Source organism: Stegodyphus dumicola, chromosome 6 (genome assembly GCF_044657685.1).
Source record: "Stegodyphus dumicola isolate Sdum_Otavi_A_Nest chromosome 6, ASM4465768v1".
Classification (NCBI taxonomy): domain Eukaryota; kingdom Metazoa; phylum Arthropoda; class Arachnida; order Araneae; family Eresidae; genus Stegodyphus; species Stegodyphus dumicola.
This window is the reverse complement of record NC_140773.1, coordinates 85,411,714-85,426,755: the sequence shown is the minus strand read 5'-3', so window position 1 is coordinate 85,426,755 and position 15,042 is coordinate 85,411,714. Positions and strand designations below refer to the sequence as shown.

At 33.8% G+C, this 15,042-nt stretch overlaps 1 protein-coding gene across 1 annotated transcript; it reads right to left on the bottom strand.

The window, feature by feature from the left end:
* Window positions 1–3,075: 3,075 nt before the first annotated feature.
* LOC118196127 (uncharacterized) lies at window positions 3,076–13,971 on the bottom strand. The gene is made up of 3 exons (XM_035367527.2): window positions 13,817–13,971; window positions 4,922–7,093; window positions 3,076–3,279 (listed from the first exon to the last, which is right to left on the bottom strand). The coding sequence occupies exons 1-2, from the start codon at window positions 13,829–13,831 to the stop codon at window positions 4,946–4,948; spliced, it is 2,163 nt and encodes a 720-aa protein (XP_035223418.1). The 5' UTR covers window positions 13,832–13,971; the 3' UTR covers window positions 3,076–3,279; window positions 4,922–4,945.
* Window positions 13,972–15,042: the final 1,071 nt, after the last annotated feature.

The following is a 15,042-nucleotide window of genomic DNA, read 5'->3' as shown; positions in this document are numbered from 1 at the left end:
AAATATGGATTTTAGTAATGCATTTTAAAGAAAACGCAGCTTTATATTCAAATAAATACAGTACGTTTTTTGACATTTCGGATAATTGATGAATGTGATGATCAGGATGGAAATTTGTATTGCATAACAATGTACGGATGAGATTTATATAGAATTTATAATAGAAATATTTCAATGTATCAGACAGCTTTCAGATCACGTAATTTAGGGTTTGCACCCTAATCACAATTACTAGTCGGGGTAGTAATGTCTGATACTCCCCTCCCTCTTGTGTCCGAGGGAAAAACTACACAGTAGAGACTCTAGCCCAGCGGTTCTCAAGCTTTTGACTAACGCGTAACATCTAAACCAAAATTTAAAACCTTTAGTACCACCACTACAAAGTACTACTACCCCCACCATTCTTGAACAACACTCAGATCGCATAAATTTACGAGTGTTAGAGAAAAATCTCAATCAGAATATTGGGGTTTTAATTTTTAAATTTAATAGTTAAAAATACTCTGCGTACCACCTATTTTTCTCTTGCGTACCACCGGTTGAGAACCCCTGCTCTAGCCATTGATTGCCGCTGGGATGATTCACTGAGGGTTTGGACAGCGCATCCGCTACATTGATCCCTAACAGGTTAGCTGTATTGATAAATCGTGCTATATCATCCGGAAGAGGCTATTACAGGAAGAACACGTTTTACATTAGCAATAAAAAATCTTGGCGTCTGCAGTTCGAAGGGGTAATACTGTTTGGTCAAGTTCAAAGTGAAGAATAGAATTTAAAGCTCCGATTCGGATATAGCAGAATTTTCTGCGACCCGCATTTACACGAAGACATTTAATGTCTATGAAAGTGTGAGTGCTGATTATTTCAACTAAATGAAGATGCAATGTGACTAATGAAGTACTTGTATCTGCCAAATACGTTAATGATTTATATTCGGTAAAAATACTGGATATGATACGTGAGAGAGCGATGAATTCCGAAATCAACAGAGGAAATTGAGAACACAAATGATACTACTGAACAGGAAATATTTTCACTAAATTCAAAGTTAAAAATATTAATAAAATGTATAATTAAATTGTGTTTCGATGCTATCAAAGTATGATTAATGTACCACTAATTATTTTACTAAAATGGAATGCTAAAAATCACAGGATTTCCATAAGGGAAGAATATGATGCTGACGGGAACAGCCTCTAATACTACTCGCATAGTTTACTAATTTTTTTGATGAATTTATTTAAATTTCTTTCAAATAGCTGGAATTGAATTGCTTTCCTATTGCAATTAAATATATTTCTATGTATGATATTATAGGATATCTGCAATGGGTCTGCTTAGTTTCAAAGAACGGTGAAAAATCGAAATTCAGATACATTTACAGTTTGGTATTTCAAATCTTCCAGTGACTTATACCAGAATCCTTTCGAAGTTTCTGATACAGGTGGCACACGTAACTCTTTCCTTAGAAGATGAACCGAATTTCTATTCTCCACGAACGTCCAGTTTTACCACACTTTAAATTTCTTTTTAAGAATACATGAATGGCAAAGTATGCAATAAGGTTAATCTAAGGACTTTAAAGACTGCTTTTTCGCTGCTGCATCCTCCATCATTCCTTAAAGACTATAGAAATATCTACGGTTTTAATACTCTGAGTATTAAAACCTAAGTATTATTAGATTTATCTTTTAATACTTAGCTCCATAATAACCTAAGATCATTATGGACCTAAGTATTAAAAGAGTTGAAATATACTTAAGATATTTCAGAAACTAGGTGAGCATTTTTCCTTATTTGTACAGAATAAAAACGATGTTTTATAAAAGATATTCATACCTCGTGTAGCAATGTATGTATAACTTGAGAAACCATTCTTCAACTAAAAATGACTTTGCAAAATAATTGCATCAAAGTAGTTTACCAAAAATACCAAACAAAACACTAATAAAACACTGAAGTAACAAAAGTATTTTAATTCAAGTTAAATTCGTTATAAAAGTACTAATCATAAATTTTGCTGTTAACCAGTGAATTTAGATGCATGTTTATAAATTCCATTGAAATGCACCACATTATATTTCAATTAAAACAAATTCATGTACATTTAATTAACTTGTTAAGAGTTATCTGTTTGATTAACTTAGAATTATGCACCATTCATGTGATTTACAAACGCATAGATTTTGTTTTTGAAAAATTTTTACTTCATTTTTGTTCTCAGTAAAAATCGTATTCTCCCAGGTTATCAGTTGATCCATTTTTAAGAACATAATATCTCAGGTATATGATACTTATGAAAAGAAACTGTACCATTTTTTATTAAAATTCACTTAATTTAGATGCATAAATTATATCCCTAGCTTTTAGCTAGGGAGCTTAAAATATTCATAAATGGCGAAATGATAAGTTCAAGAAATAAATTCTAAAATAATATTAAAAAAATTGTAAAATTTTTTTCTCTATTACATTTTTATCGTCATAGTTAAGCATAAATATATAAACTGCATCAAATATCTAGATGTTACTTAAACTTCAACGCTTGTATAACAATTTGAACACCACAACAAATATGTGAATGTAACTGTCTGAATTTTTCATTATGGTGAAGAGGAAAACTAAAGATTAATAAAAAGCACTAAATACAGTACTTAGTTTTTACTTTAGAAATAAACATCTTTAATCTTTGAACACCACAACAAATATGTGAATGTAACTGTCTGAATTTTTCATTATGGTGAAGAGGAAAACTAAAGATTAATAAAAAGCACTAAATACAGTACTTAGTTTTTACTTTAGAAATAAACATCTTTAATCTTTGAACACCACAACAAATATGTGAATGTAACTGTCTGAATTTTTCATTATGGTGAAGAGGAAAACTAAAGATTAATAAAAAGCACTAAATACAGTACTTAGCTTTTACTTTACAAATAAACATCTTTAATTACACTAGTCCCTTTGTCTACAGAATATATTGTGCAGTTCATGCGTTTTCATTTACATTTAAAGTTTCTTTTTCTGAACGTTCTGTTATTTTATTGCACAAAGTTTGTTCGTTTTCTTCTTCTGATCCTTGGCATCCTGCGGCGGCACATTAGACGGCGTTTCTTACTGCTTCGATTGCAATAATAGTCCTTCACAATATTGTCATTGCTGGCACAACTATCCAAGTGAGGAATAATAACTAAGCATCTTTTGTTTTGAGTCTCTTTGGACATTTGCTTTCCTGTTTTCTTGACTTGGGGACATCTGTACAATTGGCAATCATAAATTATCCTAGAAGAGAGGGAAGAAAAAGGATGCTTTAAAAAGTTGTTTTGAATCGAGGGCCATAGTAAATTGAAATTTACGTATGATTCTTTTATTAAACTTAAGCAAGATAAATTATTTTACAGTTTAAAGGAAATTCTTTTGCTTTCACTAATTAGCAAGACATTACATAAAAGAAAGTACAAAAAAAAATGCAAGAAATAATATAAATAATAGCAAATAGCAAAGTTATTTGTGCATTAAGCTTCTTGTTTTTCCAAATGCACTTTGTAAATCCTAAATACATGCAAAACACGCAAAAGGGTTTTGAAAAGAAACTGCGTTGCAAAGATGGTTGGCCAAGCACCTGGTCTGTTTAAAAAAAAAAAAAAAAAAAAAAAAAAAAAAATTGCTGCTGTTTTTTTTTCTGAGTACCTCTGGGATATCTTTAAGTCTTTTAAACCATGATTACCTTTCTTTAATAACATTATAGCAAAGGTGTTTCAATGACATTCAGAATATGATTCTGCTTACAAGTCAGAATGATTTGCATTATTGAATTAAATGGTCTTTTCGTTTCCAGTCCCCTCAAAAGAGTTAAATTTACTATCACAACTTTTATGATATCCAAATTGCTAACACGTTATTAAGCACCGAACTTTGTTATTTCTCAGTATTAAAATTTACATATTCAAGACAGCTTTAAAATAAATATCGATCTAAAGCAACAAATGATACCATTTAGCGAGATTCCAATTAACTAATTTCAGCCTTCATAATATTATAAAATAGAAAAAAGGGACATATATTTTAATTCGATTTTGCGAAAAACATATGACCTGAAAATAAATACCACATGCAAAAGATGTGTTTCAAAAGATTAGCTAAGCTGATTTATGAAAGATGGCCCCAAGTAGTTCAGTGTTCTAAAATATATCATTAATAATTTTGTTGTAAATGTCTTCTTCTTTGTGCACGATAATAAAATTTTGTTACATATTTAATTTTAATTGGTTTTGAAATAATACGTTTTATTATTGCACAAATTATTTTCGGCAAAGTGGAAATTCTGATATGCATATATATATATATATGCAAACTTAAAGGATCTAAATTAAGAACCCTAATGAGTTCTGAACTAGAGTTTCAATAAAAGGAGATTAATTTTTATTTGTATAATTTTGCATATTTTCCCTTTCACATTTTTATTTTTCGAGATTGTTCTACTATGAACTCTCTCCTTAATTGGCTTAGTTTTGATATTGTGTTAAACCTCTTATACACGGTTGCAATTATTATATTGTAGAGGAATTGCCAATTTATTCCAATTTACTAATTAATTTAGATCCTTTAAGTTTATTCTACTTCAATACTGCATCTATAGCGCAGGACGGGTTTAAAAAAAATTATTCTAATTTTTCAGTTCGAATTGTTAGCCTATTTATATATTTCTTTATATATAACTCTTTCTCTCTGTCTCTCTCTCTTATATAAATAACTTTGTAACTCTTTGTATGTATATATATATATACAAAGATAGAGAGAGAGAGAGGAAGAAAGGTAGAATTTCTCATAAAGTACTAGAAATATAAAGCTTTTAAATGCATATTATATGTAACTTTGTAAATGATTTTCTTAATTATTATGAAAATTTTAGTGTTGAGCTTACTTTTTGGCGAGAACATCTTCCGCCTCAGTATCCGCTAGAACCTCCATATCCTCCAGCACCAGAAGATTTACCGCCATATCCTCCTCCACCAGAAGATTTTCCTCCTCCAGATTTTCCACCTCCAGATTTTCCACCTCCGTATCCTCCTCCTCCGGAAGATCCTCCATAACCACCAGAGGAACCTCCATATCCTCCACTAGATCCACCGTGTCCTCCTGTTGCAACAGCTCCTCCATAGCTGCCTCCAGCGTCTCCATAGCCGCCAGAACTTCCGCCACCATATCCACTACCTGAAGATCCACCGTATCCACCACCAGAAGATCCACCATATCCACCACCTCCAGATTTTCCACCAACTCCGCCGAGGGATACTGTGTTCAGTTTGATTCCAACTAATGTTATTCCTTGAAGACCGCCACTTCCACCAGATTTTCCTGCTCCACCACCATAACCTCCACCAGAGCTACCTCCATACCCTCCTCCACCTCCAGAACTTCCACCATATCCTCCACTAGCTTTTCCTGCTCCTCCACCATATCCTCCTCCTCCGGAGCTACCTCCATAACCACCACCAGAACTACCGCCATATCCTCCACCACCGGAGCTTCCACCATACCCTCCGCCGCCAGAGCTTCCACCATATCCACCACCTCCTCCTGATTTACCACCATATCCGCCAGAGCTTCCTCCACCATAACCACCTGATTTTCCACCTGAACTTCCACCATATCCTCCTCCTGAGCTTCCACCGTATCCTCCGGCTGAGCTTCCACCGTATCCTCCTCCTGAGCTTCCACCAGATCCTCCTCCTGAGCTTCCACCATATCCTCCACTTGAGCCACCACCATATCCGCCGCCTGAACTTCCGCCATATCCTCCACCTCCTGAGCTACCACCGTATCCACCTCCTGATTTTCCACCTGCACTGCCCCCATAACCTCCACTGCTACCTCCATATCCACCTCCACCACCACCTTTACCTTTTCCGCTTCCTCCAGCGTATCCGCCGCTTTGCCCTCCTCCATATCCGCCTGCTTGTCCTCCTCCATATCCACCTCCTACAGCTTTTCCTCCACCTTGGCCTCCTCCATAACCACCTGCTTGTCCACCTCCATATCCACCTGCTTGTCCTCCTCCATATCCACCTCCTACAGCTTTTCCCCCACCTTGGCCTCCTCCATAGCCACCTCCTTGTCCACCTCCATATCCGCCTCCTTGTCCACCTCCATATCCGCCTCCTTGTCCACCTCCATATCCGCCTCCTTGTCCACCTCCTGAAGCTTTTCCACCTCCTAGACCTCCTCCATATCCACCTCCTTGTCCACCTCCATAACCTCCTCCTTGAGCTCCACCGTATCCTCCGCCAGAGCCTCCTTTAGCGCTTTTACCAGATCCGCCACCATAACCTCCTCCTGAACTGCCTCCATAGCCACCTCCACTGCTTCCACCATATCCTCCACTGCTGCCTCCATACCCTCCAGCACCACCTGCAGCTTTACCTCCAGAGACACCTCCACTTGCACCTCCTCCATATCCTCCTGCGCTTCCTCCTCCATATCCTCCAGAGGAACCTCCTTTGCCGGCATCAGCTAAAGCGAATGTAACAGGAACGGCTAAAAGTACAGCATGTTTCCCTCCGCCACCACTGGAGCTTCCGCCTCCATAGCCACCAGACGAGGCGCCACCTCCATAACCTCCTGATGATGCTTCTCCTCCATATCCACCTGATGAGGCACCACCTCCATAGCCTCCAGCAGCTTCCTCTCCATATCCGCCGCTAGCTCCACCCCCATATCCGCCAGCTGAGGCACCACCACCATAACCGCCAGCTGAGGCACCACCGCCATAACCGCCAGCTGAGGCACCGCCGCCGTATCCACCAGCTGCAGCACCTCCGCCATATCCGCCAGCTGCAGCACTGCCACCATATCCGCTATCTGCTGCACCGCCTCCATATCCGCCAGCATCACCACCACCATATCCGCCAGCATCACCTCCATACCCACCAGCGGCTGCTACAGCTCCTCCGCCATAGTTGGTTGCTTCAGCAATCAAATCGGAGATGATTTTAGCTGTTTCTTCAGCTTCTTTTTCTTTCACAGCGTCTTTCTTTGCTTCCTTCGCCGCAATATGTCCCCCAAGAAACAGAACGGTCAGAAACAGTGTTAAGATCTGGAAATTCAAGAAGAACAATTAGTTTCTATCACTGTCGGAAATGCTTTTTGTATATGAACAATACTTTCATGATACATATATGTATTAATATGTCAAAAGAGATACTAAAAATATTTTATTACTAAGAGCCATTTGCTTTTAAAATTTTTGCTCACATAGTACGTTTGCAAAGATTTCAATTCATTTTATCGCAAATTAGATATACTGAATTATTATTTCTTCAAATTATTTTTATATTTCGTAAACTAGTTTTATTTAATGCCTTTAAAGCGGATTTATCAAGGTCCATTCAGTTTAACGATAATATTCGTCACAAAAATTAATAGAATACATAACCCGCTCTAAGAAGGTTTTAATATTATGGCTGTTCTTATTGAGTTTCTAAAACAGTTGAAATTTGCTTTTAACATATCATAGATACACTTATTTTGTCTTATGTCTTTAGCATAATTACTTGGACACTCCGTTTGTTGGCTTAAGAATAAGATATTGTTCAAAATTACAAATACTATTTGAATTATCTATTTGATTTGGAGATTATAACAGGTATAATCAGATTTTTCTTTTTTTACTACGTATAAGAACAAGGTTGTATATGTATATGAAAGACAAAGCGTGCTATAATCTTTTAAATGAAACTTCTGGTAGTGTGTCCAACCTAATTGCTTAATATTTTAGGCTGAGTATCTTTATTCCTTCAAAATACGTATATCTAATTACAGTACTTTACAAAAATAATTAATCAGTGTAATTAAAATTTATAGCTATAAAAAGTGAAGTTATACGATTAGAAATCAAATAAATAGAGTTAGTCCCAAAACCAATCACTGCAATGCACAGAATTACGACAATCCAACTTAATGTTGCTAAAGAAATGTTCTCTTGACTTCTGAAACTCTCTGGACTATACTAATTCTAGATCTTACAATGTAATTTGAAGTTTCACTTTACAAACCTACCAGTAATTAGGTCTGTGACATTACAGCAAAATACTTAAAGTCTGCTATGGTCATAACATCGCTTATGATTTGCTCAAAAGTTGCAGTAAAAAGTACTTACTATACTAAAACCTCTTTTTCGTTTAAAACTAAGCATGCACAACTTGTTCTGGAGTAAATTTCGTACAAAAGAAATGAATAATTTAATATAAGAATCTCAGGAACGGCACGGAAATTTAAAGCACTTAACGTTATTTCACTTTACAGAAATAAGTAAATGCAGTAACTTTAACTTGCTTTTATCATGGTTTTAATTAATAATAATTACGACGCACGAAATTTATCATGGTTTTTAATTAATAATATTTACGAAATGTACATTAACAAGATTTGTAAAAAAAATCCTTTGCTTGATATCCGTGATAGTTAAAGACGCTAAATATTATGATATGTTAAATTTTTGAAACTTTCTTTCTTAAATCCGTAGTTTTGCAGTTAGAAACTGGGAAAAAATTTATAAAATATTTTCTTTTATTTATCTAGAAGTTAAATTATAGCAAAGCAAAACACAAATATAAAAACATATTTTTTTTTTTTTTTTTCAATAGACATTACTTCTTCACCTTGAAATAGAAAAAAATGTTGAAATGGTAATTTATAACTTCTTAAGTGATTGAATTTTGTATCAGGTAATTAAGATGTATAGGATGTAAGATACTTATTGTAATACCATAATTCATTGAATGATTAATATTAATGTAATAATATTAATCATTCAATGAAACGTAAAGAGAATTATATATAATTCAACACGTGGGATGTATTCTTCGTTTAACTGGCTAGATAAAGTCTAAACTAAGTCTTCCAAAATGACTTCTTCCATATTTCACGTCGAAGTATAATCTCAAAAATCAGAGAGTTATAGCATCATTTAACCAGTTAATAGCCACTGTTAATGGAAACTTATCCTTAACAGGAATTGATTCTGGAATTTTATTTTTGGTATTTGAACTATCTCATCGTAATTCTTTTTCAAATCGTTTTCAATAGTCTGCTTGTTGAGAAACAGTCTACAGTGCTATTTTAATAACAAAACAGATGGATAGTTGCTGAAATTTTTGGAATCTCCGTTGAATGTTTTTGATGCTTCACAAACTTTAAATAGATTTATGTATTGAGTGTGTAGAATCATTATTATATATATATATATATGAGGGAGATATGAAAAATGTGCATTGCCCTCGCCCAGACTCGAACTTGGAACTCTCGAATACGCGCCCAGTGTGCAACCTTTACACCATAAAGGTATGCTGAAAGCAGGAAGAAAATACTTTATATATACTCCGCCTTTTTTAAAGGGCGACTGGGGATCAGGGGGCCCATTCGCCAAATTCAGGTGATGATTTTAATTCGGGTGCCACTGTAGAGTCATTAGATTTTTTTTTGATGCGGGAGATGTAAAAAATGTGCATTGTTCTCGCTGGGACTCGAACCTGAACCTCTCGAATACGCGCCGAGTGCGCTACCGTTCCACCACGAAGGCACGCAGAAAAGAGGAAGAAAATACCTTATAGGTGTTACCTGACTCTACTTTCTTAAACCCAGCAAATTTATCTTGGGGTCTAGTTCCAGAACATACTCCATGCGACTAAAATTTTGAGATTTTGCGTAGCCTGACATGTAGTCGGAAACAAAAAAATTGAAAATGAAGTTGGATCTAAATGTAGACAATCCGAGAACTAAAAATGTGCTGCGAATTATCAGCTTGCAACATAAGTGTATTTAATCAGTATACTAACTACTGCTCCGTGTTTGTTTGTAACCTCGGGCCTTCTTTTTATTTAAAAAGAACTGTAACGCAACGAGATTCGTGTTTAGGCGTATAACGTATTATGCAAAAGAAATGTTTTTGGGGAAAGAGAACTATTTATAACTGAATTGGGAGAACGCTGTTTGATAATTCAGTCAGTAAAGGTTGGATACACGATTCAATAAAAAACAAAATTTTTAAACTAAACCTCTAAAATGCAATAAAAATTAATTAAGATTAAAATTTTGATGTGGATCTTCTTAAAACTTTCAAAGCATGTTTACTTTCGTTTTTAATATATATAATCAGCGAATTTAGAGTATAAAGCTTATTTATTAAAGATGAAGTTCTGTTTTTCTTACAACGTTTCATTGATATTATACGTGTTAATTTTAAATTGCAGTTATATATATTTGAAACTCTTAAAATTCTAGACAATTAACAACTTACATTATTTTGTCTTGTATATAAAGAAAATGATCAAATCAACGCAATGAGTTAAAAAAGAATCTATATTTAATTTAATTACAGTTAAATAGATCTTACATCTTACTTCCAAGATATTTTTAAACAGGAAAAATTTTAAATTTATATTTAATGTAATCCTAGAACAACAAAATGTATGGTATGATGAGGTAAATATTTTAATGGCGATATCTACTTCCATTTTTTGCCTGTTGTTCGGGATCAGATTCAAAATATATTTCTTACAAAAATCAAAGTAAACAGTGAAGATGAACATGATTCATGATAGAGTCAAAATGTTACCTGCATTTACCTAGAATATTATTCTATATAAAGAACTTCATTATACTTTTTACCTGAATTCTCATTAATATTTCCTACAGAACAGGAACAGATATGTCTGACATGAGTTGAGAAGATAGCTTATCTACCTCAGTTAGTATATAAATTTGAATAAAATTGTAGTGAATCGTTTATTTTCATCTCGGTTTTAGAACTTAACTTCTATGAAATATATCTTTGATTCAGTGAACGAAGCTGTTTCGCACCTAGCTACTGTAAACGGATGTCTCAAAGACAGGCCATCAGTTTTACTGTCCAAAGTTATGATATTCATATGTTCATTCCCGTGAAAAGGAACCTAAGTATATATCACTCAGATGGAAAAGGACCAAAAATGCGATGCAAGAATGATTATCGCATGTTGGACGTTAATTTTTCAGAAAAGGAAAACTGCTTGTTGCGCTATGTGAGATGCTTAAATAAATTTAGTTTCTGATGCAGAAATAAAGCTCTTGTACGTTACTTTCAAATAAATAAAAATATAGATCGGAGTGCTCAACATTCTTTTTTCCCATAAGTGTTATTAATTTTGACTTCATACTATAGTTTCTTTATTACCGAACAAAATTTTACTCATATGATTTATTTAATGGACGCCAGTAATGTAAAGGAAAGAGGAAACTTCATAACAATGAATATCTTTCGTGTTTAGCAATGTTTTGCTTTTATTCAGAATACTCATTAATGTAGTAAGTGTTCATAACATCGCTCCCATACCAATTAATTGCTTGGAACAAAGAGTTAATTGGGAAAATGTTAACAAGCTTTAGATGGTATTATAAAGCATATACTTAAAACTACTTCTGTGTATTGATGTATTAGAATGAATAATGGTGTTTCTGGGGGGGGACAGCTGGTTATCATGGCCTATTTCTCTTCTGTATGGAAACGATCAACAGGTTTCACTTTCAATAGCTATTTGTGTGTGCGCAGACTTTTCCCTTTCCGATGCTTTCACCTATAGCCAGTTGGCAGCCATGCGTAACGAAATATTCCTTTGTAATGTTATAATATCTCTTGCTTGATTATATGGAATAAAATCCAATAAAGCATTTTCTCGAGACTCTGTTATTAGTCTTTCCTTGGTCAGGTCCTTATCCTTGGAGTAATCGTTACGGCAATTGTTTGTAATAAGGAAGAGTCTATGTAAGGAAGCGGAGAGAGGATGAAAGAGAACTGGTTCAAATTATACTTTAAATTAGACATTGGGAATTAGGAAACATAATGAATTAGATCAAGTGTATAGACAAGATTTTAGTTTCCATTTAATTCTTAATCTGTTGTTATATAATATTAATTTCAGTTCTATGTATCAATTTTAAATGTATCAAGAAAATTGCTTCTTATTTTTATATCTGTGCCAATAACTAAAATTATGCAGCTATAATTGTCTAATTAATTAATGCAAAACCCGCGAATTCATTTATCTAATGGAAAGTTGTTTCGCGGGCAACATTCTAAGGAAACTGGCTTATAGTCATGCTACACTAAGGGAAAGCCCCGAAATACCCATGCAGTTGAACATTAGGTGAATCATCAGTGTTCAGCAGTCTCACCTACTTGGCCACTGATGTACTTTAAGTAAAAACAGAAATAGAAGCGTTAAAAATGAATTAAAGCTAGACAGATTAGTAGTAGCATAGCTCGATTGCTGGGTTTGTAATCTGAGCTACTTGTGAATAAATTAATCTAATAAAAATGTAATGAAAATTACATTTTGTTATAATATCAGAATTGTGCAGACATTAATTTCAGATGAAATTTAGAAAAAGCAAGTCTAAGAGAAATAGATACTTAAATACTAATAAAATAAGAATACATATAAAAGAAGCTTATCAGTATTTCATTCTCGATTACTAAGCACAAGGTTTCACTAAAAGCCCTTCAGAGGGAAAATCGTCCTCATCCCCAAAATGGAACGAATGATGGCTTGTCTCGATAATGTTTTACTTAATTGCTAAATAATTTATGGATACTATTAGCATTTTATATTTAATTCTACCCAAAAAGATATGTCATGCGTTATTTAAAATAATCGAATATTTGGAAAAAATTTATAACACATTATTTGAGACAGACATTATTGTAACAGATTTCCAATAGAATTATCATAATTATGATGGAAAAAGAAGCATTGTCATATGAAACATACAGTAGTTTATAAAGTTTCATAAAATTAATTTTTAAAATAACTTTTAAATTACGGAGAACAGTAGGACATGTGGTAAAAAATTGATAATTTAAAATATTATTCATATGATTAGCTTTAATTAAAATAAAAACTTCGAAACATTTTAAGAGGGGGAATAACAGTCTATATCTTCAAGCTTAAGTAACTCTATAGAATATTTACTATACTATAAGATATCTCTTGCTCGTAAAATTTAGTTGAAATCTTTAAGTTAAAATAAACATCGGTATTAAAAAGCTCTTAAAATCAGTATCATTTCTGTATGAAATATTGCTGACGAAAATGATCATACAAAATACAGTAGAAAAATTTTTGAATCAACGTTGTGACACTAAGAAGCAACGAACCGTTTATGTCTTGAAACAACCAATGCTTACGTTTATATCCGAAATAAATGCCAAAAATAAAGACGCAAGCTTTATTCAGCCACCTAAAAATAATTTCTCTTCTGTAAGAAATGGCTGTATGTATTAGAAAAATCCATGAATTTATAAATTTTTTTACAGGATAATTTTACAAACTAGTTGTATTTCATATTCAGCAAGCAATCAATACCTGTTCAGAAATTTTGAGATGCATTACGTTAATTAATTGAATGATATACGATGACATCAAATTAAATTTTGAATCAGTTTGCAATACAGAACTTAGTTAAATAATTTCTGTATAGTATGGTCCAAAGAATATTATATCTAATCAATTTGGAAAAGCGGTATTTTTTAATGAGTAATAACTGTTGGCACTGAACACTCAATATTAGTTGTATATCGCTCAGAAACTAAATATTTGACATTTAAGCACTAGGAATTCGACATTATTGTCAAAAATTAATCCCTGTGCATTAGGCAGAAATACTCATGAAACTGATATATCCGCAGGTTCGTTGGATCGAAGTATCCTCACTTAGAGATGCACATAACATAAAGCCAATATCCAAGAGTTATCCCAAGAATAAGGAATCTTAAAGCACCTACCTTCCGCGATGCCATGGCTGTTCGCAGAAGAGATGACAGAGAATGTTTGAATGTCGACCAAATTTGCGGTCCCTCTTTATATATCAGACGAAAGGCCCGAACAAAGGCATGAAAATCGCGATGACGAAAGAAAAAAATTTCCCTCCCCCCTATATTTTTTTTTTTTTTTTTAAGTAGCACCTTTACTCTCCGCCTCCGTTAAAATTTTCAACTCATCCCGTCAACCAATGGTAGCTCGGGCATCAGGTTTTGGTCCCCGGTCCAAACTAGGTTAGCAGGACCTCAGGTAAAGCACGCAAAGCTAACCACACGAGTTGCGCTGACGGATGATATTTTGGTTTCCGTTATTATTATTACTTTCATTCTTTGCTTTTTTATTTTTGTGAGCGTGTGTTAATCTTTCACCTGCTCTATCTCCTGTGACGTAAAATTCAGGCCTCGATAGATGGTGTCTCCTCCGCACCTTCCTCCTTCCACCGGCTTTCCCTTTTAACAATCAAGTTTCCTCATGGCAACCTGTTTCTCGTCCCTTGATGGTCAGTTCCCTCTTCTGAAGATCCTACTTTCTTTTTGGCTGTCGAAAGGGAAGATTCCTCTTAACCTCCGAGGGTCCGAATGTCAGCTATAAATTAGGGAAGATGGCAACGCAATTTCTTTATTTCCTGATTGCTTAAGGGCAAGAAAATGAAATATGGTATTCTGTTTTCTTTTTTGGGTGCTGGGTGTCTGAGCATTAGATCTGGCTTCAGATATGTCTTTGATGCTTCAGGGTCATTTAAATGATGCGATGCACATAAATGATGTGAAAAAAGGAAGGATTTCGGAAACAATGTTTAGAGTTACCAGGAAATAGACAGCAAACCACGCATTTCTTTTCAAGTTTCATAATTGTGTTAAATGTTATATGAACTGTGTCAATGGATTCTATTTTTAGAATAATAAATTACCTAATTTTTATTATTTCTAAAATAGTTATTGTATAATTTCTAAAAAAAAAAAAAAAAAAAAAATAAAAAAAAAAAAAAAAATAAAAAGCCTTTTCTACTATACTTATGTGAAATTAAAAATTACTGTTAAAGCTTTAAAAAAGTCGCTAAAGAATGCATATATTTAAACATAACGGTCCTTTATATTTTAATGACAATTAAATTCGATGCTTTTAAAACTTCGGATGTTAAAAAATAAAATTAGGTATAAAAAAATAAAAGATAATGATAAAGTAGCTT